Raw genomic sequence first — 24,130 nt, 5'->3', positions numbered from 1 at the left:
TAGATGGAGGGTTCTGTCCTGCTTTCTTTGACCCCCATCCACTGAGCTGAAGGGGTCCTGAGTGCTATAAAACCTGGCCTTTTATACACCTTCTTTTCAAAGGGAAGGCATGTTCCTATGGCTTTATTGATTAAGCTGCCCATTGGAAACAGCATTTGCTGCCTCCCAGAAGCACTCCATATCTTCCTCTTATGTCATATTGACAGATAACATAACATATTGACTGTCTGCCCAGACATTTTATTTACTTATTTATTTTATATTTTATTTATTTATTTATTATTTTATTTAATATATTTATAACCCGCTCTATTTCAGAAGAATTCAGAGCGGCGAACAGAAACTACCGTATATACATACAATTAAAATAACATAATAAAAACATAGTTATGTAATTAGTATTTCCTCCCTTCCTCCCAGTAGGAGTCCAGGGTGGCAAACAAAAACACTAAAAACACTATAAGACTTCATAAAAACAGATGTTCAAATATATTAAAATAAAACATCTTTATTTAAAAAAAAAAGCTTTAAAAACATCTCAAAAGGAATTCCAACACAGATGCAAGACTGGGATAAGATCTCTACTTAAAAGGCTTGTTGAAAGAGGAAGGTCTTCAACAGGTGCTGAAAAGATAGTACAGTTGGTGCCTGTCTAATATTTAAGGGGAGGGATTTCCAAAGGGTTGGTGCCACTACACTAAAGTTCTGCTTCCTATGTTGTATGGAACGGACTTCCTGATACAGGAGGCTCTCACCTGCAGAGCGTAGTGACTGACTTGTGCCCTACTCTGCTTTATAAGAAAGCAATGCTTTGTCTAGAAGGGAGGGTTTAAGAAACCCATTTTCAAAAGAGAACTTTTTTCGTCTGTGTGCTACTAAACTGCAAGCTAAGCCATTATAAGCTTATGTAAGCCTGTGTAGCTTGGAAGAATTTGGTAACGTGCCTCTGAGCATATGGCGAGTGGTGGTGACTCTTCCAGACAGAGTCACAGATACCATCACATCTTCCCTCCTCACGCAAGCAAAACCAGCTTTAGAGCCTTCCCTGACGGCTCCTTCATACTTTTCAGGGGTTGATAGTCTGGAGTCCCCCCGAGCGGCCAAACCCCCTGGGAGGATCACAGCTCAGTGGGCAGAGCAGCTGCTTTGCATGCAGAAGGCCCCACGTTCAGTCCCCAAAGGCATCTCTGGGTAGGGCTGGGACTGGGAGACTCCTCGTCTGAAACAGTAAAGAGCTGCTGCCGCTCAGTGCAGTCAGCACTGAGCTAGATGGGCCCAATGCTCTGACTCAGTACAGGGAGGAGCTCCGTGTCTTCCTCTGTTCTGTGAACGGCCTCTTTCCTCCGCGGCTCCTGCTTTGAGAGACCATCCGGCTGCTTGACTTCGTGAGGGTTAAAATAAAGAAAATGACAATTCCTAGAGAGGAAAGACAGGAGGGGAGGATGTGCGAGAGCCTCACTTCCTGTCTAGCTCTTGTCTTGGGGAAATATGGCTCCACCCCCTCCTCTCAATGGCGGCAGCGTCTGTGGCCCCTTCTGGGATCTGGTAAGCCTCCCGCTCCGCGATGGGCATCTGGGAGAAGGGGAGTCTCAGGGCTGCAGGGGAGGGTGCAGAGGAGGGAGCTGGGAGGCTCCTTGAGGGGGAGAGAAGATGCCCCAGATTGCAGTCCCAGCTGGGAAAGGGAGGGGAAAGGCTGGAGCAATAGCAAGGGAGACCCTCACCCGTCAGGAGGTAGCCCGTGTTCAGCTGACTCTTGGAGGATCCCCCATAAGAACATCCAGCATAAGGGAGCAGAGCTTCCTTTTTCCCTTCTCTTAAAAAACAGTCCTAGTTTTAGCGAGAGGTGAATGTGATGGTGGTAGACTGCAGCTGGATGGAGAGTTGGTGTGCTTTTTTCTTGCGGATGAGTCTGCGTAATAACAGATGGACAAAGCAAATAAAACGGACGAAAAAAAGGGAAGGCCTTGGTACAATGAGTTAAATATGGAGGGCAGGGATCATATGGGTGGTGTGTGTGAAGGGAGCAGTTTTGGGTGGGAAGTGGAGCTTCCATATACAGAAGCAATGTACAAGATTCCTGGACAGGAAGGGATTTCCGGGGGGGGCTGTATTCCCCAGAGCAAAAGCACCTCTGTCCAAAGGCCCTTTTGTTCTTGGTTTCTTGCTTGGGGGAAAGTAGCTGCTGTTCCTCCTCTCCCAAGCACAGCATGGGCTGCCCCCTCTGAAATCTTGTGAGTCCCCTCCGCCTTTGCACATTTGGTTGAAGGGTTTTCCCAGGGCCACGGGGGAGGGCGCACAGGAGACCCGTTCAGGTGATCCATCCAAATCAGGGAGGAGAGGTTTTTCACCGCTGCACGGCTCTCCACAAGGCTAGGATACCACTTTGAATTAAGGGGGGATTGAAAGTAAGTCTATGAATGCTCCCATTACTCACACACTGACTGGTGTTCTTAGTCCTCCTGGTTGACACACATGTGCCCATCCAGACAGGCATCCCCTGAGACACAGAAGGGACCTTTTTACAAGTGAATAGGAAATGCTACTGAAAGTTGGCAATCTTTTAATCAAAGGAATCAAACTCGGAAGACCCCGAGTGAAGGTAAACAACCACGTATGAAAAGACTAAATAGCTGAAGAGAGCAATCCAAATGCCCACAGGGCAGCACAGCCACCACCCGCATCCATATCCCATCACTCATGCCTGCTGGGGTGAAGGTAAAGTTAGTCTTTTCATTAATTTATGATGACAGTCCCACAAACTTAGAGTCTTTGCTTTCTTCTACCACATTACACCCAAAGATCTTTCCATTTCTTTATCACAACCAGGTCAAAAACTCCAGGAACTGCGAAGTTCCAATTTAATTTAATAAATAACAACATAGCTCACATTTAACTCTGAAAGGGGACATTCAATTCAAAACATAAGAAAATCTATCAGTGGATCAAAGTAATAACATATTTCAGTCACAATTAAACCACCAGGAGAGGCTTGAAAAAGTTCACAGAGATAAGTTAGGGAATGTAGGAAGCTGCTTTATAATGAGTCAGACAATTTGTCCATCTATCTCAGTATTGTCTGCACTGACTGGCAGCGTCTCTCCAAGATTACAGGCAGGGAGTCTTTTCCAGCCCTACCTGGAGATGCTGGGGATTGAAAGGGGGACGTTCTGTGTACAAAGTAGCTGCTCTACAGCTGAGCTACAGCCCATCCCCGAAAAGCTTTAGCTTCTTTTTAAATAAGAATAGGGGGTGTCTGGGCCCTGTTGGAGCTGCTGTCAGAGATCTGTCAGCCACCCAGATACCCATCTGCAGAGGAAGACGTAGGCCCCATCACTGGGTTTTTGTCAAAGGTTATATGGTAGAAACAATAATCCTCATATTCCACTATTCTTAGGCAGCAGCCTTCCTGCTCTGCAAGCCTTCGGCCTGGGCATAGTGATCCCTGTTTGGCTTCGCTCATAGAATAAGTGGACTTTCACTCTGAAAGGGGACAGTTCAAAAGATAAGCAAATCTATCAATGGATCAAAGTAATAACACATTTCATTCACAATTAAACCAAAATTCTATATTCCAGGAGAGGCTTGGAAAAGTTCAGAGATAAGTTAGGGAGTGTAGGATCTTATATTAAATTAGAGCCAGCCTTTCCCAACCAGTGTGCCTCCAGATGTTGTTGGACTACAACTCCCATCTTCCTGATCATTGGCAATGCTGGCTGAGGCTGATGGGAGTGGTGGTCCAACAACGTCTGGAAGCACACTGGTTGGGAAAGGCTGAATTAGACAATTGTTCCATCTAGCTCAGTATTGTCCACACTGACTGGCAGAGTCTCTCCAGGATTACAGGCAGGGACTGTTTCCCAGCCCTACCTGGAGATTCAAAGTGGGACATTTCGTGTACAAAGCAGCAACTCTACCACTGAGCTACAGCCCGTCCCCTAAAAGCTTGTTTTTAATTAAGAATAAGGGGGTAACGAGGATGATGCTGGTCCCTGGGGCCCTTTGGAGCTGCTGTCAGAGATCTGTCAGCCATCCAGACACCCGTCTTCAAAGGAAGACGTAGGCCCCATCATTGGGTTTTTATCAAAGGTTATATGGTAGAAACAATAATCCTCACATTTGACTATTCTTACCCAGCACCTTTCCTGCTCTGCCAGCCTTCGGCCTAGGCATAGTGATCTCTATTTGGCTTCGCTCATTCGATGAACTTCACTCCTTCTGAACACGGCCTCAGAAGGCGCAGAAGGGATGGGGACCCCGTGAAAGGCCAAGAGATCAAATATGGAACAGCAACACTCAGCTACCCCTAAAGCAGGACTTGGCCCTGATGCCATCAAGACTGAGACCCATGTGGAGAAATTCTCAGGGGAAAATGTGCAGAAGATCTTGCGGGAGAACCCCCTCAGCTCAGATGTGCAGCACCAGCAGTTCCAGTGTTTCCTCTACCAGGCACCTGAGGGGCCCCGAGAGGCTTGCAGCCGACTCCACCTTCTTTGCCGTGAGTGGCTGAAGCCCGAGCGACACACAAAGAACCAGATCCTCGACCTGGTGATCCTGGAGCACTTCTTGGCTGTCCTGCCCCCAGAGATGGAGAGCTGGGTGAGGGAGTGTGGAGCAGAGACGAGTTCCCAGGCAGTGGCCCTGGCTGAAGGGCTCCTCCTGAGCTGGGCAGAAGATGAAAAGCAGGAAGAGCAACAGGTGAGAGGGCTTCATCTAGTCTAGGGACATCCAACATGGTGCCTTCCAGATGTTGAAGTAAAACTCTCATTATTACCAATCATTCATCACTTTGGCTGAGGCAGATGTGAATTGGAGTCCATTCACATCAGAAGGGCACCACCTTGGCTACCTCTGATATCCAATACTCTGGGTTTTCCCTCTGTCAGCCCTGTTCTAACCCTGCTCCCTGTTATATGACTTGAGTTCTTATTATGCTGTTTCAGGAAAAGGGTCTCTATGCAGAAATAGGAACTGATTTCCCTGAGGCAGAGAGGACTCCATCGGACATCAGGCAAAGGCTTCTGGGTAAGGATGAATGGGGTGTGTCTCCATTTGGTCTCTCTGTTACGTTTGTCTTCCATAATCTTATTTTCCACAACTCCTGTTTACATCAAGATTTTGTACGTGGGTATCATCACTTTGATTTATGGCCAAGGACTCTAATGAGTAGAGATATTTTGTCACGCACCTGAAACAGAAACTGTGAATAAACACCTGAAACTCACTCAACTAATGGCTTTTGTGCAGTTAGACCTATGTCGTTTCACCACTGAGAATAGTATATATTTTCGGGCCGATTTTGTTTCTCACAGGTGATGTAACGATGTCGGTAAGACGTACTAAAGCATCTTCTGTTTGTGGTGGAGGAGAAGCTGTTGCTGTTGCCCTGGATCAGGTAGGGTGAAGACTGACTAGCGGGAAAGACTGGGCCAGTCTTTGTGCCTCTCTGTCCCCTGTTCACCTCCCTGAGTCTGAATGACTTTCCCTCCTCCTCTTTGCTTCTTTCAAGGTCATCCTCAACAAAAGCTGTGAATGCCATTTAAGAAGGTTTCTGTCCTGAGAATAATGAACAGCCACCTCACCTGAACTAACTTTTGCATGTAGGTAGCAGATAATCTTTATGCTTTCTGTGACGACAAAATATTTTATTTTTATTTTAGGATCCAGTGTCTTTGGAGGATGTGACTGTATATTTCACGGAAGAGGAGTGGGCTCTGCTGGATCCTGACCAGAGAGCTCTGCATAGTGAAGTCATGGAGGAGATTTGTGGGACTCTGTCCTGTCTTGGTAAGGCCCCTTGTTCGGTCGTAATATCTGTTTTGAAATTACATATTTCTTTATATATTGAACCCGAATATTCCTATGTAGTGCCACCTATTTCAACTGGGATTCTTAATCCTCTGCAGATAACCTTGAATGGCCAGCTATCTACTGTATTCTCTCTGAACAGAGATCTCTAGTTGTGCTGTTCTAAACAATGGTCCGATTCGCTGGAATTTTTCACTAAAATGTTTCCCCAAGTGCTAAAACAGCATAGCTGAGCTCCATTTGAGTTTCTAATACAGCCCACTAGGTGCAACATTGGGCACTCTGGGCTTTGGGAAGACACATCCAAAGCTTCCCTCCTAGTTTATCCTTTTTCCTAGACCTGGAGCAGAGTGGTGGCAGTGCATCCTACGATTTGGGGGAGAGGAGGACCGTTTTAAGACTGGAGTAGCCATCTTGGTGTGCTCCACAGATTGCTGGACTCTCACTCCCATCAACGGTGACTATTGTCCACGCTGACTGGGGCTGATGGGAATGGGATTCCAATAAGCTCTGGAGAGCACCATGTTCTTATTGGAAAAAGAACTCATACGGTAAGAAAAGCTTTACCCTATATCTGAACATTTCATATATTTCAACACTTTAAGGCCATTTCTTCCAGGCTAGTACAAGATTTGCTATCTCTCTTTTTCTTAGAGGGAGAGAGAGGGGGGATGAGGAACCCTTTAGGAAAAGGGACTTGGCCAGTGCAGAGCCACCCCTCCCTCAATTTGTCTACATATGAGTGTGTGTATTTGTGGTCATACCCACCCACATTTTTCATACTTCCCATGTTTCAGCATTTCACGCTCTCTTCTTCCACTCTAGTAGAATTTGCCTGTTTTTATTGATTTAAAGCACATACATCTCTACTTTATACTGAACAAAAATTCACAAGTAAAAAAAAAGTTAGACTTGATTTACAAGAAGTTAAAATCACAACATAAGCAAAACAACAGTACACCAATCAGCACGAGGAAACTTTAAGAGTTGCAAGAAATTATACAGCCATGAGAGCGGCTATATACTATTGTCAGCATGGATTTTTCACATTCCACATTCTTAAATTGAAAATACCCCCCATGCCATTCTGATGCTTCCCATAAGCTCATTCCAAACAAAACCTTACAAAACTTATAGTCCTGAACTCAGAAACGCTTGCTTAACAACCCTCTTAAATTTTCATGGCGATACACAAAACAGTCAGAGAGAATCGAGAGTTCAACGTGTAAAAAGAAAGAAAAAAACCAGATCCCTTTTTGACTTTTTTGTCAAGAGTTCTCATAAGTTGTTGAAATTAATTAAAAATCAGCCATGTTCACAGAGTACCTGTAATGCTATTACTGACCTTGCCCCATATTCTGACCTTCATCTTCTGCAGTTTAAAATTTTAAAAATGCTGATTTTTAATTAATTTACAAAATTTTACATTGAACTCAATGAAAAGGCCTGGCACACTCAGTAAGAACCAACTGTCAATCTTCTAATAGCCAGAATCACAGCTGCTGGTCTTGCCTAATCGGGGCCACACCCACACCAGACTTTCATTTCACTTTAGACAGTCATGGCTTCCCCCAAATAATCCTGGGAGGTGTAGTTTGTGAAGGGTGCTGAAAGAAGACTTCTATTCCCCTGACAGAGCTCCAGTGGCCAGAGTGGTTTAACAGTCAGGCACTCTGATTGAAGGTCTGTGAGGGGAACAGGGCGTCTCCTAGCAACTCTCAGCACCCTTCACTAACTACACTTCCCAGGATTCTTTGGGAGAAGCCATAACTGTTTAAAGTGAAATAATGATCTGGTGTGGATATGGCCAGGGGCAGCTTCGGTTTAAATTTGGATGGGAGAATAAATGTCCCTGCTGTACGATGGGGGAAACTCTGAAAAAGAATGAGGCTGTTCACAATGTTTTCCTTTTGGAAAGTAAAGGGGCTTCTCCTCTGTCCAGTTCCTACCCATCCAATCTCCCCCCTTTCCTCCTTCCCCTTCCTGCCCCTCCCCCAAGTCAGTTTCATGTATCGTAAGCATGATTGCACAGGAGTAAATTGCACTGAACTCAAAAGCATGCAAATGATCAAACCTGCCCTCCCCCTCCCTCTTGCCCCTTCCCTCCCCTCCCTTCCCCCCATCATCTTCTAGCTCCACGAGCTAGAGGGAGCCCCAGCTGACGAATCGTCAAGGCCCCAGCTGACAAAGCGTCAAGGCGAGTTAAGCAGCAGAGCGACTTTGGCAGCAGGGCGAGGAGGCCAGGGCCCCCCACTCTGCCTGCCTGTTCCCTGACCTCAACTAAACCGCAGTCTCCAACCCATTGACGTAATAAACCTTAAACAAAACTATGCAGGTAAGAAGCCAGCAGGGGTGTGGGGACTTTCCAGTGTTTTGCACCGCCTGCAGCATGTACGACTATCGTGCCTGTTGGACAGAAGTCGTGGGTGTGCTCTCGGTGCAATGAGCTCCTGGCTCTCCGGGAACGACTTCATTTCCTTGAGGCCAAAGTGGCGGACCTGGAAAAGCTGAGAGAGGCAGAGAGGTGTGTGGAGGAGGCCTTCAGGGATGTTATAGCTGTGTCCCACTCCAACGATGATAGCTCTCCTGCTATCATGGAGAACGATGGTCTCGGGGAAGGAGAGCATCCAGCTGAGGAAGAGGGAAACGATCCCTTAGAAGGGACCCATTCCTTGGGCGATGAGCAGCTATCCTCTCGTGCCGAGGATATATCTCCAGGGGGTGGAGGGATCCTTGTAGTGGGTGATTCGATCATTAGGAACATAGACAGTGGGGTGTGTGATGGGCGTGTAGACCGCAAGGTGTTTTGCCTGCCTGGTGCGAAGGTTGCGGATATCGCCCGTCGTTTAGATAGTTTGGTAGACAGTGCTGGGAAGGAGTCAGTGGTCGTGGTGCACGTTGGCACCAACGACATGGGGAAATGCAGCCGTGAGGTCCTAGAAGCAAAATTTAGGTTGCTAGGTAGGATGCTGAAAGCCAGGACCTCCAAGGTGGCTTTCTCTGAAATGCTACCGGTTCCACGCGCAGGACCAGGCAGACAGGCCCAGCTTGTTAGGCACTGGGGAACATTTTGGGACAAGCCGGGCCTGTACAAAAGGGACGGGCTCCACTTGAACCAGAATGGAACCAGACTGCTGGCACTTAAAATTAAAAAGGTAGCAGAGCAGCTTTTAAACTGACTGAGGGGGGAAACCAGACAGGAGCTGAGAAAGGTCCGGTTCAGAATAAATCTCCCCCTGGGATAAAAACCAAAGAAATGATGAAATTTTAAAAGGGGTAGGCCTAGAAGTAGGCATTGTGAGAGCAGGGGCACAGGATATCAATTCAGAAGAGCAAAATTACCACAGGCCTAACCACAAGTGCCAAAGACACTTGAAGAGAGACACTGCTTACAAGTGCCTGTACGCTAATGCTAGGAGCCTGCGAACCAAGATGGGAGAACTGGAGTGTTTGGTCTTAGAGAAGAGCATTGATATAGTGAGCATAACGGAGACCTGGTGGAATGGAGAAAACCAGTGGGATACGGTTATCCCTGGATATAAACTATATCGGAAGGACAGGGAAGGACGTATTGGTGGCGGAGTCGCTCTATACGTGAAAGAAGGCATTGAATCCAGCAAGCTCGAAACCCCAAAAGAGGCAGACTCCTCCACAGAATCGTTGTGGGTGGTGATACCGTGCCCCAGGAGGGACTTAATACTGGGAACGATCTATCGTCCCCCTGATCAAAATGCTCAGGGAGACCTTGAGATGAGATATGAAATTGAGGAAGCATCCAAACTAGGAAATGTGGTAGTAATGGGTGACTTCAACTACCCGGACATAGACTGGCTGCATATGTGTTCCAGTCATGACAAAGAAGCAAAGTTTCTAGATATTCTAAATGACTATTCCCTAGACCAGTTGGTCATGGAACCGACCAGAGGGACGGCAACCCTGGACTTAATCCTCAGTGGGGACCGGGACCTGGTGCGAGATGTAAGTGTTGTTGAACCGATTGGGAGCAGTGACCACAGTGCTATTAAATTAAACATACATGTAACTGGCCAATTGCCAAGAAAATCCAACACGGTCACATTTGACTTCAAAAGAGGAAACTTCACAAAAATGAGGGGATTGGTAAAAAGAAAGCTGAAAAACAAAGTCCAGAGGGTCACATCACTCAAAAATGCTTGGAAGTTGTTTAAAAACACTATATTAGAAGCTCAACTGGAGTGCATACCGCAGATCAGAAAAGGTACCGCCAGGGCCAAGAAGATGCCAGCATGGTTAACGAGCAAAGTCAAGGAAGCTCTTAGAGGCAAAAAGTCTTCCTTCAGAAAATGGAAGTCTTGTCCAAATGAAGAAAATAAAAAAGAACACAAACTCTGGCAAAAGAAATGCAAGAAGACAATAAGGGATGCTAAAAAAGAATTTGAGGAGCACATTGCTAAGAACATAAAAACCAACAACAAAAAATTCTATAAATACATTCAAAGCAGGAGACCATCTAGGGAGACAATTGGACCCTTGGATGATAAGGAGTCAAAGGTGTACTAAAGAATGATAAGGAGATTGCAGAGAAGCTAGATGAATTCTTTGCATCTGTCTTCACAGTGGAAGATATAGGGCAGATCCCTGAACCTGAACTAACATTTGCAGGAAGGGATTCTGAGGAACTGAGACAAATAGTGGTAATGAGAGAGGAAGTTCTAAGCTTAATGGCTTCTGCAAGGGAAAGTCCTGTCTCAGTAACCTATTAGAATTCTTTGAGAGTGTCAACAAGCATATAGATAGAGGTGATCCAGTGGACATAGTACTTAGACTTTCAAAAAGCGTTTGACAAGGTACCTCACCAAAGGCTTCTGAGGAAGCTTAGCAGTCATGGAATAAGAGGAGAGGTCCTCTTGTGGATAAGGAATTGGTTAAGAAGCAGAAGGCAGAGAGTAGGAATCAACGGACAGTTCTCCCAATGGAGGGCTGTAGAAAGTGGAGTCCCTCAAGGATTGGTATTGGGACCTGTACTTTTCAACTTGTTCATTAATGACCTAGAATTAGGAGTGAGCAGTGAAGTGGCCAAGTTTGCTGATGACACTAAATTGTTCAGGGTTGTTAAAACAAAAAGGGATTGCGAAGAGCTCCAAAAAGACCTCTCCAAACTGAGTGAATGGGCGGAAAAATGGCAAATGCAATTCAATATAAACAAGTGTAAAATTATGCATATTGGAGCAAAAAATCTGAATTTCACATATACGCTCATGGGGTCTGAACTGGTGGTGAGCGACCAGGAGAGAGACCTCGGGGTTGTGGTGGACAGCACGATGAAAATGTCGACCAAGTGTGCGGCAGCTGTGAAAAAGGCAAATTCCATGCTAGCGATAATTAGGAAAGGTATTGAAAATAAAACAGCCGATATCATAATGCCATTGTATAAATCTATGGTGCGACCGCATTTGGAATACTGTGTACAGTTCTGGTCGCCTCATCTCAGAAAGGATATTATAGAGTTGGAAAAGGTTCAGAAGAGGGCAACCAGAATGATCAAGGGGATGGAGCGACTCCCTTACGAGGAAAGGTTGCAGCATTTGGGGCTTTTTAGTTTAGAGAAAAGGCGGGTCAGAGGAGACATGATAGAAGTGTATAAAATTATGCATGGCATTGAGAAAGTGGATAGAGAAAAGTTCTTCTCCCTCTCATAATACTAGAACTCGTGGACATTCAAAGAAGCTGAATGTTGGAAGATTCAGGACAGACAAAAGGAAGTACTTCTTTACTCAGCGCATAGTTAAACTATGGAATTTGCTCCCACAAGATGCAGTAATGGCCACCAGCTTGGATGGCTTTAAAAGAAGATTAGACAAATTCATGGAGGACAGGGCTATCAATGGCTACTAGCCATGATGGCTGTGCTCTGCCACCCTAGTCAGAGGCAGCATGCTTCTGAAAACCAGTTGCCGGAAGCCTCAGGAGGGGAGAGTGTTCTTGCACTCGGGTCCTGCTTGCGGGCTTTCCCCAGGCACCTGGTTGGCCACTGTGAGAACAGGATGCTGGACTAGATGGGCCACTGGCCTGATCCAGCAGGCTCTTCTTATGTTCTTATGTTCCTCCTCCTATAGGAAACTTAACTAAAATTGCAAAGTAAATCAAACTTATTTAAAGTGACTATCTGAACTATATAAACTGTGTTAGTATTGTTGCCTCCTCCCTGCTAAAACAAGATCAGCACAGCACATGTCTTGTTTCTTTTATTTGGGCTGATTGCAGGTATTGCCACCACTCGCCATATGCTCAGAGGCACATGTTACCAAATTCTTCCAAGCTACACAGGAAATGGATTGGACTGTGAAAGACCAACCCAAATTGTGCTTGCATTTTTCCAAATTTGTAGGGCAGTACAATATCACAGAGAGGAGGTCAGGTCTCCTGGTCCCCTGGTGCATTCACTATAGCTGCCCAATTTCCCTGCTTTTTAAAGTTTTATAGAAGTATCTGTTGGCACAGGTATGTTCTTAAACCACAAGGTTTTTTGCCTATTAGTGAATACAAATACAGACGAGAGCCATCTTAGAGTCCCAGAAGCCTGACTCAACAGCCCTACCATAATTCATTGCCCAACCAGTCCAGGAGTATCTGCTCTGATTGCTAGCACATCTGAGGGCTCCTTCTGTGGTCCTTTAACTGCTGAAGTGGGGGATTCACTTTGGGACTTTCTCCTTGCAATGGACTTTCTGTGACACTGAAGGATGGAGCCTTCCCTTTTCATTCTCTCACTTCACTTGCTCCAAAGAGTTCCAAAGAAAATATCTGTGGTTGTTCTATTTACCTGTACAACCTTATAGGCTAGGCTGAAAGAGAGCGATTGGCCCAGTGGGATTAACCTGTCACTGAACCCAGATCTCCATGGTCCAAATCCAACAATCTGTATCACTGCAATTCTCTCTGAATGCCAGACGACAGGGATTGTTCAACTTGGGGTAAGACTGGTCTCCCATCTAAGTCCTTTGGGATTGTTCAATGATTTGAGGGTCCATTTCTTCACTCACACACTTATCAGTTTCTCTCTTCCTTGCAGAAGGAGAGAAGTCAAAAGCCAAGAGGAAGGGACAACTTTGTGGGAAACAGAGATTGGAAAGAGATAAATCTGACAGCAGTGGCTACCATAAAACTGCCATCCAAGAAAAAACAGACCAAAGAAGGAAAAGAAGTAAATATTTTGGTTGTTGGAAAAGTCTCAATTCTAAAACAAAAAGCAAAGCCCACTACAAAAACCAGAAAGGGAAGAAACCAAATAAATGCCTGGAATGTGGAAAGAGCTTCAGTAGAAATTACTCTCTCACTTTGCATCAAAGAATTCACACTGGGGAGAAACCATATCAGTGTTTGGAATGTGGAAAGAGCTTCAGCTACAAGGAAAGTCTCACTTTGCATCAAAGAATTCACACTGGAGAGAAACCATATCAATGTTTGGAATGCGGAAAGAGCTTCAGCTGGAAAAACAAACTCACTTCCCATCAAAGAATTCACACTGGGGAGAAACCATATAAATGCTTAGAATGTGGAAAGAGCTTCAGCTACAAGAAAAGTCTCAGTTTGCATCAAAGAATTCACACTGGGGAGACACCATATCAGTGTTTGGAATGTGGACAGAGCTTCAGCTGGAAAAACAAACTCACTTCCCATCAGAGAATTCACACTGGGGAGAAACCATATAAATGCTTAGAATGTGGAAAGAACTTCAGCTACAAAAAAAGTCTCACTTTGCATCAAAGAATCCACACTGGGGAGACACCATATCAGTGCTTGGAATGTGGAAAAAGCTTCAGCTGGAAAAACAAACTCTCTTCCCATCAAAGAATTCACACTGGAGAGAAACCATATAAATGTCTGGAATGTGGAAAGGCCTTCAGTGATCGTTCTAACCTTTCTTCCCATCACAGAATTCACACCGGGGAGAAACCATATAAATGCCTGGAATGTGGAAGGAGCTTCAGCAGAAATTCCTTTCTTACTGCCCATCAAACAATTCACACTGGGGAGAAACCATATAAATGCCTTGAATGTGGCAAGGGCTTCAGAAGAAATTCTTTTCTCACTGCCCATCAAATAATTCACACTGGGGAGAAACCATATAAATGCCTGGAATGTGGCAAGGGCTTCAGAAGAAATACCTTTCTCACTGCCCATCAAAACATTCACACTGGGGAGAACCCATATGAATGATTAGAATGTGGAAAGAGCTTTAGCTGGAAAAATAAAGTCGCTTCCCATCAAAGAATTCACACTTGGGAGAAACCATCTAAGTGCTTAGAATGTGGAAAGGGCTTCAGTAGAAATTCTTCTCTCACTTTACATCAAAGAATTCAAACTGGGGAGAAACCATAGAACTACTTGGAATGTAGAAAGAGCTTCAGAAGTAGTACAAGTCTTTATTGTCTTGAGAGAATTCAGGAAGGGGGATGTTAACAGGGGGCTGCCAGCCTCTTGCTTGTGGGTGTTTTGTAGGCCTGTGAAGACCTTCTGTGTTGCCAACAGGCAAGAAAATGTAAAAGATCCCAGAGGCAATCAACCCTCAGGTGGGAAAAATGTTACAGTGCTTTATTTGAAAGGTTTAGTGGTTCCTGGCAGGCAGGCAGGCAATAGACAGATAAAGCAGCGAATTAATCTTACATCTCCTTTCAGCCGTTGGGAGCCTTGGGCAAGCAACGGCAGAGAGATCCCCAGCTGGCCTCTACACAGCACCCCAACCAACCTGAGTCTGTGCTGAGACTCCTCAAGCGGGAGTTAGGGACCCTTATTTATACCCAAAAGAGCCCCTACACTTGGCTGCTGGTTTGCACCTGTGACTTTAACTAGCTATACCTGTGGGATGTTTTTTAATTTGAGTCTCACACTTCTGCATTTGTTTATTAATCCTGCTGGTCAGTGTAGCAGCCTGATTCATTGCAGCTGCCTTCAAAGGCCAAGTTCCCAGCGCTTTGCAGTGTGTGTGAAAATATCCTCCCTAATGATCTGTTGGCATCCACTATCTATTTTTGCCAATTAAAAGCCTCTCTTTATCTCATCTGTGTTACATCAACAAAGCTTCTCAACCTACGTACTATTGTATTCTATATAGGCTGGGTTAGGAAGAAAGCAACAAGCTCACCTGGCTGGGATGCAGGGGAGTGAGAAAGGACTATGACAGGGGGATGGAACATGCCACACTAAGCCTCATCACATTGAGATGCCTTGTGGTCATTTCCCATACACCTTCAGAAACGTCCCTCAATGCCCCTGCACTCTGGGATGTTTGAGAAGAGAACCTGGCCTTTCCAGCTAATGAGTAAAGTCACTCCAGCGAGAGAGAGGAGACCAGGCTGGGTCTTGGGAGGGGCCCACACTGCTGAACAGCTGCTGCCACTGCCCCACTCACGGCAAGCAAGCTGACCCTGTAAGGATGAGCAGAGGAAGAAGGCCTCTCAACCCACCCCAAACAGTGGTGTAGTTGTCATGGGCTGCGCAGGGTCATCGTCCCTTTCTTTTTGGGGATGTGCATCCCTCCCGGGTCCCTCTGTTTCCGCAGCCGACTGCATGACTTTCAAAAGGCCTCTTTCCCCCTCACTGTTGCCACCTGCACAGAACTGCTTGCGAGTGCCTGTAGCACCAACCGCGGCTGCTCCCCGAGAGAGCAAAGCCTTCCGCCTCCCAGTGCAGCAGCAGCACCTCTGCACACCGGCGTTATTTCCCCCGCCTCAGCCAGCTTTCCTGTACTGAGCAGGAGGGACGCTGGTAGAGGTTGAATTGCATGCAGGGCGGAGGAGGAGGAGGATATATATACACACACATGTGAAGTGATTTCTCCTCCTTTGTAAACTCCAACCAGCATGTTAGTGGGGGTAAGGTTTGCCCTCCAGCACGGCAATAATACATTAATAAGAAATGCTGTACAACTTGAAGACCAGCTGCGAGGGCTTCGCTGGTGGAGCTCCCTGTCATTTAGTTTTCCACGGTGAATTGGCTGGAGGGGAAATTGGCGGGAACTAGCGCTGCCTCGCTCCGGATGGACCCAGGCAAGTGGTACCTGAGGGGAGAGGTGAATGGCGACAGGAGGGAAAGCTTCTGCAGGGAGGGAGCAGGAAAGACAGATTTCCTTTTATTCCATCCCAGTCCATGTAAACATGTTCCCCAGTGTGGTCAACAGGACTTGCTTTCTGTTGTGTGCACCCACTTCCAGTCCTGAAGGATCACACGTGAACAGAAAGGGGGTCAAAGACTGAATCCAGTCTCCCTTGTACAGGAGAGGGAGAGCCTTCCCATATCCACAGTGTGGCTGCATCATCTTCAATGCCATCCCCTCCATCTGGCCCTTTGCATCACCTGCCTGCAGCAGAAGTGGACCCCCAGCTAGCCATGGACCCCTCAGGCTGTTGCTGAGCTTTGCTGTGGCCTGACAATTGCCTCCTTGACAGGCCTTATCCCTGTCACTTCACTGCTGTCGCTTTGCTGCCAAACCATTTCCTCATAGCCTCGCTATAGCTTTCCCCAAAGAATTCAGGCAACTAATTGAGTGAGGTGCTGAGAAAACTCCTTTTGGGATCCCAGAACTACGTTTCCCATGAAGCTTGAGGAAAGGTCTGCCAGTTAAACTGGCATAGATCCAGAATAACACTGCTGTGTGGATAGGTTGTATAATCTGTGAAGGAGGCGTAGTGTGATTATTGTGAAGGGACCGTGAACTTCTGACATTGCCACAACACTGCTGCCCCCAACCCTGCCATCTCAGCTGCCAGCCCACCACCCCAGTGAGAGTGAGGTGGGACTCATCTCGGGCTAAGAGCCCTTCTGAGCTCCTGCAAGTGACTGGCCTGCCTTGCAACTCTTGAGTGAGTGGGGTAGCAGCAGCAGTAGGAAACGCTTGAACCTGTTGTCTGCTTAGTCTTCACTCTGCACCTGCTCCTGGGGGTTGCCAGACTCTCCAAGCGATTCCTCCTCTTGCTGCTGGATAATAAGCGGGGCAGGAGCAATAGAAGGAAACTCTTGGAGCGCCCAGAGCCCCAGGAGTTGTGGCGTGAGAAAGAAGTGCCAGGCAAGGCAGGTCCTGGCAAGTGGTGCTCTGAAGGCCTCTTTGACCCTGACCCTGACCTTCGTCTCAGCCGCTAACCCAACACTCCAATCCAGAGAGGGTGAGAGTGGTCCCACCAGAGCTGCTTATGTATGTGCGGATGCATGCAGCCCAGAAATTGCATGTTGGGTAATGTGTGTGTGTGCACATCATGTGAGTGGAGTGAACTCATGGCTTTCAGCAATTCCACACCATGCCTGCCTGCCCGCTGTTCTCTCTGTCTCTGCATGCGTATCCAGCATGTCAAACACAGTGGGTTCACAGCAGCTAGCAACTAATTAACAGATGCCAGCTGCCAGCCAGACCCTCAATCTGCCAAGCAGGAGGAACCAGGGGGCTAGCCAGCATGTTTGCCATTTGGGAGGCACTAGATGAGGCAGAACACTCCTTAAGGGAGTCCAAATGTCCAGAAACCAAGAGATCTGATCAGGCACAGGTTAACAGGAGAGACGGAGTAATGTCTGCAGCAAGGCTTGACGTTGACACTAGCAAGGATTCTCCCTTTCCTTCCAGTCTTTTATGCTCGGCATGCGAGGCCAGGTGCTTACAATCAGCCTGCGTTCTTGCGAACTCTCCTGCTCCTTAATTGCCTTTGTTGCTGGAACACCTGTTGGTGTCTTCTCTCTGCTGGGAAAAGGGGCAGCCTCCTGGTCACTTCCTGACTCTGACAGGCAGTCTCCTTCAGGGGCTTGCCCTTGGTCTGGTGAAGAATCCTGAGCTGTTTCCCTGTTTGTCCCCTCTTCTGGGTCTGTGGTCTCCCATTCCTCTTCCTCCTCAGATGAGTCCTCTGAGCAGGGTATGACATAGCATGAGGTCTCGAAGATCAAGGAAGTGCACAGCACTGCTGCAATAGGATCTTAGTAGGAATGCACATTAAACAGTTTCAGTGGTGGGGACCTTTTATTCCCCTTTTATCTTTGCAACATCCCTGAGAGGTAGAGGTTAGGCTGAGAGTTGGTTCAGTCAAGCTGCACAAGTTTGTTTAGCTACTTTATTTTTTTAATATTATTTTAATGTGTACATGTTATTTGATAATTACATGATAATGGTTTTTAACTGTTGTAAAATGCCTTGTGAGGGCAGAAACTCTGAAAGGCAGGTTAAACACCTGTTAAATAAATGCATCTTCAATCAAAATAACTGTTCATATCGGCAAGCGGCAGTTTTTGTCAATAGATTGCTGGCAGGTGAATGGGAATGTAGGGGACACAATCTATATACAGAGTAGCAGGCCCTGGAAATCCTCTTCCCCCCTCCCCCAGTTACTGCTCCCATTGTTCTTCACACATATGCTGCAGACCACCAGCATGAGACTCCCGGACCACTGGTTGTCCACGGACTACAGGTTGGGAACAGTTCTAGAAGTTAAAAAAAAAATTGAAAAAAAATTGAATTGTTAAAAGAAAGACTACTACCAATAAAATATTTGGGTTTGTTGAGTATAGCACCATCTCTCCTGCTGCAAAATGTACACTGTATGAATACTGACATTTAATTAAAGATATCTCTGCATGTCAGGATCCTCTAGTAAAAGGCTTTTGCAGAGCAAAAGATAAAGATAAGGTAATCCATTCTGATTTAAGTAGTTGCAGGAGTAGATCTACCACTAGGGGAAACTTTACATGTGGGGAATGTTCATGCTGCTGCTCCACAAACATTACAAGTAAAACAGGACATTCATGCTAAAGGTGGAAGTTCATTTCGAACAATTTCATCAGCTGTCAAACTATTACTCATACCAACACCATAGGAGCCCCATTAGCTACGTATTTTGTAGATTGTAAACCTAAATAAATAAATATATAAATTTACGTAATGGTGGAACAATCCATTTCAGCTTCTCGTCTTTTCCCTTTTCAAGTTCAGTAGGGAACCTTTTCTTATCCTTTGGGTCTTGTTATTGCGTATATTTTGACAACTAGGCGTTCAACCTTGCCTGGCTCAGTGTACTAAGTAAGCAGATGGAATTAGAGTTCCCTCCCTTTTATTAATTCCCGTTCATAGGACTGCCATTATATCAAATTGAGATTTAAGGGCAGAGTCATCCCTCAATACAAGGCATATGTTTTTTTCAGAGCATCTTTTTAGAGTTGGTAGCAAAGTCATTCAAGATGAGATAGAGCTTATATTATTGATGGAAGATGAACATTACAATACTTGGTGCGAGTGAATTAAAATGGATGGGAATGGGACATTTTCAATCTGGCAACTACAAAATACTTTATGCAGGAAATGAGAATTTAAGAAGAAACGGGGTTGCTTTAATAGTGAGAAGTGATGTAGTAAAAGCAATTAGGACCTATAACGCAAGGTCTGAGCAAGTTATATCAATGAGATTAAATGGGAAACCTATTAACATAACCATCATCCAAGTCTATGCAACAGCAAACCTAGAAGAGGAATTGGAGAGATTTTATGCAAAGGTACAAGAAGAAATTCTTCACACGTTGAAACAAGATGTGCTGATAATTATGGGGGACTAGAATGCAAAAGTAGGGAACAGAGAACTAGGAATTGTGGGGAAATGGGGCTTAGGAGACAGAAATGAAGCAGGAGAAAGACTTATTGAATTCTGTGAAGCCAGTGATTTGTTTCTTGCCAACACATTTTTTGAGCAACCAAAATGACGACTTTACGTGTGGACATCACCAAATGGTCAATATAGGAATCAAATTGATTATATAATTGGAAGCAGAAGATGGAGAAGTTCCATACTTTCTGCAAAAACAAGACCAGGAGCAGACTGCGGTTGTTGTTGTTATGTGACTTCAAGTCGACTACGACTTATGGCGACCCTATGAATCTGTGACCTCCAAGAGCATCTGTCATGAACCACCCTGTTCAGATCTTGTAAGTTCAGGTCTGTGGCTTCCTTTATGGAATCAATCCTTCTCAACACAACAACAAAACTTTATTGCGTATGGCCATAGAGGCCTTTGCAAAATACGACATAACACAAATACACATCGAAAGGCTAAAATGTTTGTACAAATTTAAAACAATTATAAGATGTTAAAAGTCTTAATGTGGTTCGCCCGTAATTTCCTAGCAGCAAAGGCGAAGTTGGCTGCTGCAACTGTTGTTTGTTTACCGCTATCGGCCAGTAAGTCAACGACCATATCTCGGGGGCTTTTCCCTGCGCGCATAAGCAGGCGGATACGGTAAGCTAGGAATTTCCTTCTTGGGTCCTCATATAGGGAGCAGAATAGCAAGTAGTGGATGATGTCCTCAGCCTGCTCCACGAGCTAGACGGAGCCCCAGCTGACGAAGCGTCAAGGCCCCAGCTGACAAAGCGTCAAGGCGAGTTAAGCAGCAGAGCGAAAAGAGGGTAAGTAGCTCCCATTTATGTTATTTAATTGAAGTAAAACAGCTCAGAGCAATAACTAATAAGGGCAGCCCAAGGTCACCCTGAGCTAGGAGCCAAATCCTGAAAGAACCTATATCTTAGGAGACAGATCCTAGAAGAAGGAAGTGTATAGAAAGCTAGCTTTCAACACCACCCTAGCAGGAAAGCTTCAGGGGACACTGTAAACAAGGCTAAATTCCAGTTGGAGAGAAGGGGGAAAAGGAAACTCCACCGATACATACAGGGAGAGAGTCAGCTCAGTCCTTGCTAAAAAGGGCAGCTTCAGCCTTCCTGAAACACAACTACAAGCTCTGTTTCCCTAGGTTAAAGAAAGGTCAGGCTGTTCTAGGTGGGAAAACAACAAACACAAAAGACTTGCCTGGAAGGCGCAGCCCCTTGTTGAGATTAAAAGCAGCCAAAAGCTTAAACAGCCCCGCCCCTCGCTCAGGAAGGAAGCCTGAGAATACTAAAGAGTTAAGCCCCAGCTGATAGCCATCAGCCTCAAGTAACACATCATTGGCTGGCAGCAGTAGCTGAGAGGAACCAGCCACACATATAAAGTCAGAGCACCCTAGCGAGGGAGCCTGCTCCACGAGCTACAGGGAGCCCCAGCTGACGAAGCGTCAAGGCGAGTTAAGCAGCAGGGCGAGGAGGCCAGGGCCCCCCACTCTGCCCGTCTGTTCCCTGACCTCAACTAAACTGCAGTCTCCAACCCATTGACGTAATAAACCTTAAACAAAACTATGCAGGTAAGAAGCCAGCAGGGGTGTGGGGGCTTTCCAGTGTTTTGCACCGCCTGCAGCATGTACGACTATCTGCCTGTTGGACAGCAGTCGTGGGTGTGCTCTCGGTGCAATGAGCTCCTGGCTCTCCGGGAACGACTTCATTTCCTTGAGGCCAAGGTGGCGGACCTGGAAAAACTCAGAGAGGCAGAGAGGTGTGTGGAGGAGGCCTTCAGGGACGTTACAGCTGTGTCCCACTCCAACGATGATAGCTCTCCTGCTATCATGGAAAACGATGGTCTCGGGGAAGGAGAGCATCCAGCTGAGGAAGAGGGAAACAATCCCTTAGAAGGGACCCATTCCTTGGGCGATGAGCAGCTATCCTCTCGTGCCGAGGATATATCTCCAGGGGGTGGAGGGATCCTTGTAGTGGGTGATTCAATCATTAGGAACATAGACAGTGGGGTGTGTGATGGGCGTGTAGACCGCAAGGTGTTTTGCCTGCCTGGTGCGAAGGTTGCGGATATCGCCCGTCGTTTAGATAGTTTGGTAGACAGTGCTGGGAAGGAGTCAGTGGTCGTGGTGCACGTTGGCACCAATGACATGGGGAAATGCAGCCGTGAGGTCCTGGAAGCAAAATTTAGGTTGCTAGGTAGGATGCTGAAAGCCAGGACCTCCAAGGTGGCTATCTCTGAAATGCTACCGGTTCCACGCGCAGGACCAGCCAGCCAGGCACAGCTTCGCAGTCTCAATGCGTGGATGAGACAATGGTGTCGGGTGGAAGGGTTTGGATTTGTTAGGCACTGGGGAACATTTTGGGACAAGCTGGGCCTGTACAAAAGGGACGGGCTCCACTTGAACCAGAATGGAACCAGACTGCTGGCACTTAAAATTAAAAAGGTGGCAGAGCAGCTTTTAAACTGACTGAGGGGGGAAACCCGACAGGAGCTGAGAAAGGTCCGGTTCGGAATAAACCTCCCCCCGGGATAAAAACCAAAGAAATGATGAAATTTTAAAAGGGGTAGGCCTAGAAGTAGGCATTGTGAGAGCAGGGGCACAGGATATCAATTCAGAAGAGCAAAATTACCACAGGCCTAACCACAAGTGCCAAAGACACTTGAAGAGAGACACTGCTTACAAGTGCCTGTACGCTAATGCTAGGAGCCTGCGAACCAAGATGGGAGAACTGGAGTGCTTGGTCTTAGAGGAGAGCATTGATATAGTGAGCATAATGGAGACCTGGTGGAATGGAGAAAACCAGTGGGATACGGTTATCCCTGGATATAAACTATATCGGAAGGACAGGGAAGGACGTATTGGTGGCGGAGTCGCTCTATACGTGAAAGAAGGCATTGAATCCAGCAAGCTCGAAACCCCAAAAGAGGCAGACTCCTCTACAGAATCGTTGTGGGTGGTGATACCATGCCCCAGGAGGGACTTAATACTGGGAACGATCTATCGTCCCCCTGATCAAAATGCTCAGGGAGACCTTGAGATGAGATATGAAATTGAGGAAGCATCCAAACTAGGAAATGTGGTAGTAATGGGTGACTTCAACTACCCGGACATAGACTGGCTGCATATGTGTTCCAGTCATGACAAAGAAGCAAAGTTTCTAGATATTCTAAATGACTATTCCCTAGACCAGTTGGTCATGGAACCGACCAGAGGGACGGCAACCCTGGACTTAATCCTCAGTGGGGACCGGGACCTGGTGCGAGATGTAAGTGTTGTTGAACCGATTGGGAGCAGTGACCACAGTGCTATTAAATTAAACATACATGTAACTGGCCAATTGCCAAGAAAATCCAACACGGTCACATTTGACTTCAAAAGAGGAAACTTCACAAAAATGAGGGGATTGGTAAAAAGAAAGCTGAAAAACAAAGTCCAGAGGGTCACATCACTCAAAAATGCTTGGAAGTTGTTTAAAAACACTATATTAGAAGCTCAACTGGAGTGCATACCGCAGATCAGAAAAGGTACCGCCAGGGCCAAGAAGATGCCAGCATGGTTAACGAGCAAAGTCAAGGAAGCTCTTAGAGGCAAAAAGTCTTCCTTCAAAAAATGGAAGTCTTGTCCAAATGAAGAAAATAAAAAAGAACACAAACTCTGGCAAAAGAAATGCAAGAAGACAATAAGGGATGCTAAAAAAGAATTTGAGGAGCACATTGCTAAGAACATAAAAACCAACAACAAAAAATTCTATAAATACATTCAAAGCAGGAGACCATCTAGGGAGACAATTGGACCCTTGGATGATAAGGGAGTCCAAGGTGTACTAAAGAACGATAAGGAGATTGCAGAGAAGCTAAATGAATTCTTTGCATCTGTCTTCACAGTGGAAGATATAGGGCAGATCCCTGAACCTGAACTAACATTTGCAGGAAGGGATTCTGAGGAACTGAGACAAATAGTGGTAACGAGAGAGGAAGTTCTAAGCTTAATGGACAATGTAAAAACTGACAAATCACCGGGCCCGGATGGCATCCACCCGAGAGTTCTCAAAGAACTCAAAGGTGAAATTGCTGATCTGCTAACTAAAATATGTAACTTGTCCCTTGGGTCCTTCTCCGTGCCTGAGGACTGGAAAGTGGCCAATGTAACGCCAATCTTCAAAAAGGGATCCAGAGGGGATCCCGGAAATTACAGGCCAGTTAGCTTAACTTCTGTCCCTGGAAAACTGGTAGAAAGTATAATTAAAGCTAGATTAACTAAGCACATAGAAGAACAAGCCTTGCTGAAGCAGAGCCAGCATGGCTTCTGCAAGGGAAAGTCATGTCTCAGTAACCTATTAGAATTCTTTGAGAGTGTCAACAAGCATATAGATAGAGGTGATCCAGTGGACATAGTGTACTTAGACTTTCAAAAAGCGTTTGACAAGGTACCTCACCAAAGGCTTCTGAGGAAGCTTAGCAGTCATGGAATAAGAGGAGAGGTCCTCTTGTGGATAAGGAATTGGTTAAGAAGCAGAAAGCAGAGAGTAGGAATCAACGGACAGTTCTCCCAATGGAGGGCTGTAGAAAGTGGAGTCCCTCAAGGATCGGTATTGGGACCTGTACTTTTCAACTTGTTCATTAATGACCTAGAATTAGGAGTGAGCAGTGAAGTGGCCAAGTTTGCTGACGACACTAAATTGTTCAGGGTTGTTAAAACAAAAAGGGATTGCGAAGAGCT

General features: G+C 46.0%; 1 protein-coding gene across 1 annotated transcript; it reads left to right on the top strand.

The window, feature by feature from the left end:
• The first annotated feature begins 1,472 nt into the window (after positions 1-1,472).
• On the top strand, positions 1,473-20,066 carry LOC133381435 (zinc finger protein 883-like). The gene is made up of 7 exons (XM_061620542.1): positions 1,473-1,545; positions 2,571-2,715; positions 4,135-4,695; positions 4,941-5,022; positions 5,310-5,392; positions 5,658-5,784; positions 12,857-20,066. Exons 3-7 carry the CDS (start codon positions 4,279-4,281, stop codon positions 14,002-14,004), a joined length of 1,857 nt encoding a protein of 618 aa, XP_061476526.1. The 5' UTR covers positions 1,473-1,545; positions 2,571-2,715; positions 4,135-4,278; the 3' UTR covers positions 14,005-20,066.
• Positions 20,067-24,130: the final 4,064 nt, after the last annotated feature.

This window comes from Rhineura floridana, chromosome 3 (assembly GCF_030035675.1).
Source record: "Rhineura floridana isolate rRhiFlo1 chromosome 3, rRhiFlo1.hap2, whole genome shotgun sequence".
Classification (NCBI taxonomy): domain Eukaryota; kingdom Metazoa; phylum Chordata; class Lepidosauria; order Squamata; family Rhineuridae; genus Rhineura; species Rhineura floridana.
The sequence above is the reverse complement of the archived record's forward strand: the minus strand, read 5'-3'. Positions and strand labels throughout refer to the sequence as shown.

Excerpts from the sequence above, each read along its gene's own strand:
- LOC133381435 (XM_061620542.1), top strand. The coding sequence starts at position 4,279 with ATGGAACAGCAACACTCAGCTACCCCTAAAGCAGGACTTGGCCCTGAT. Across the intron at positions 5,023-5,309 it reads CATCAGGCAAAGGCTTCTGG|GTGATGTAACGATGTCGGTA; the intron begins GTAAGGATGAAT and ends TGTTTCTCACAG. Across the intron at positions 5,785-12,856 it reads TGGGACTCTGTCCTGTCTTG|AAGGAGAGAAGTCAAAAGCC; the intron begins GTAAGGCCCCTT and ends TCTTCCTTGCAG.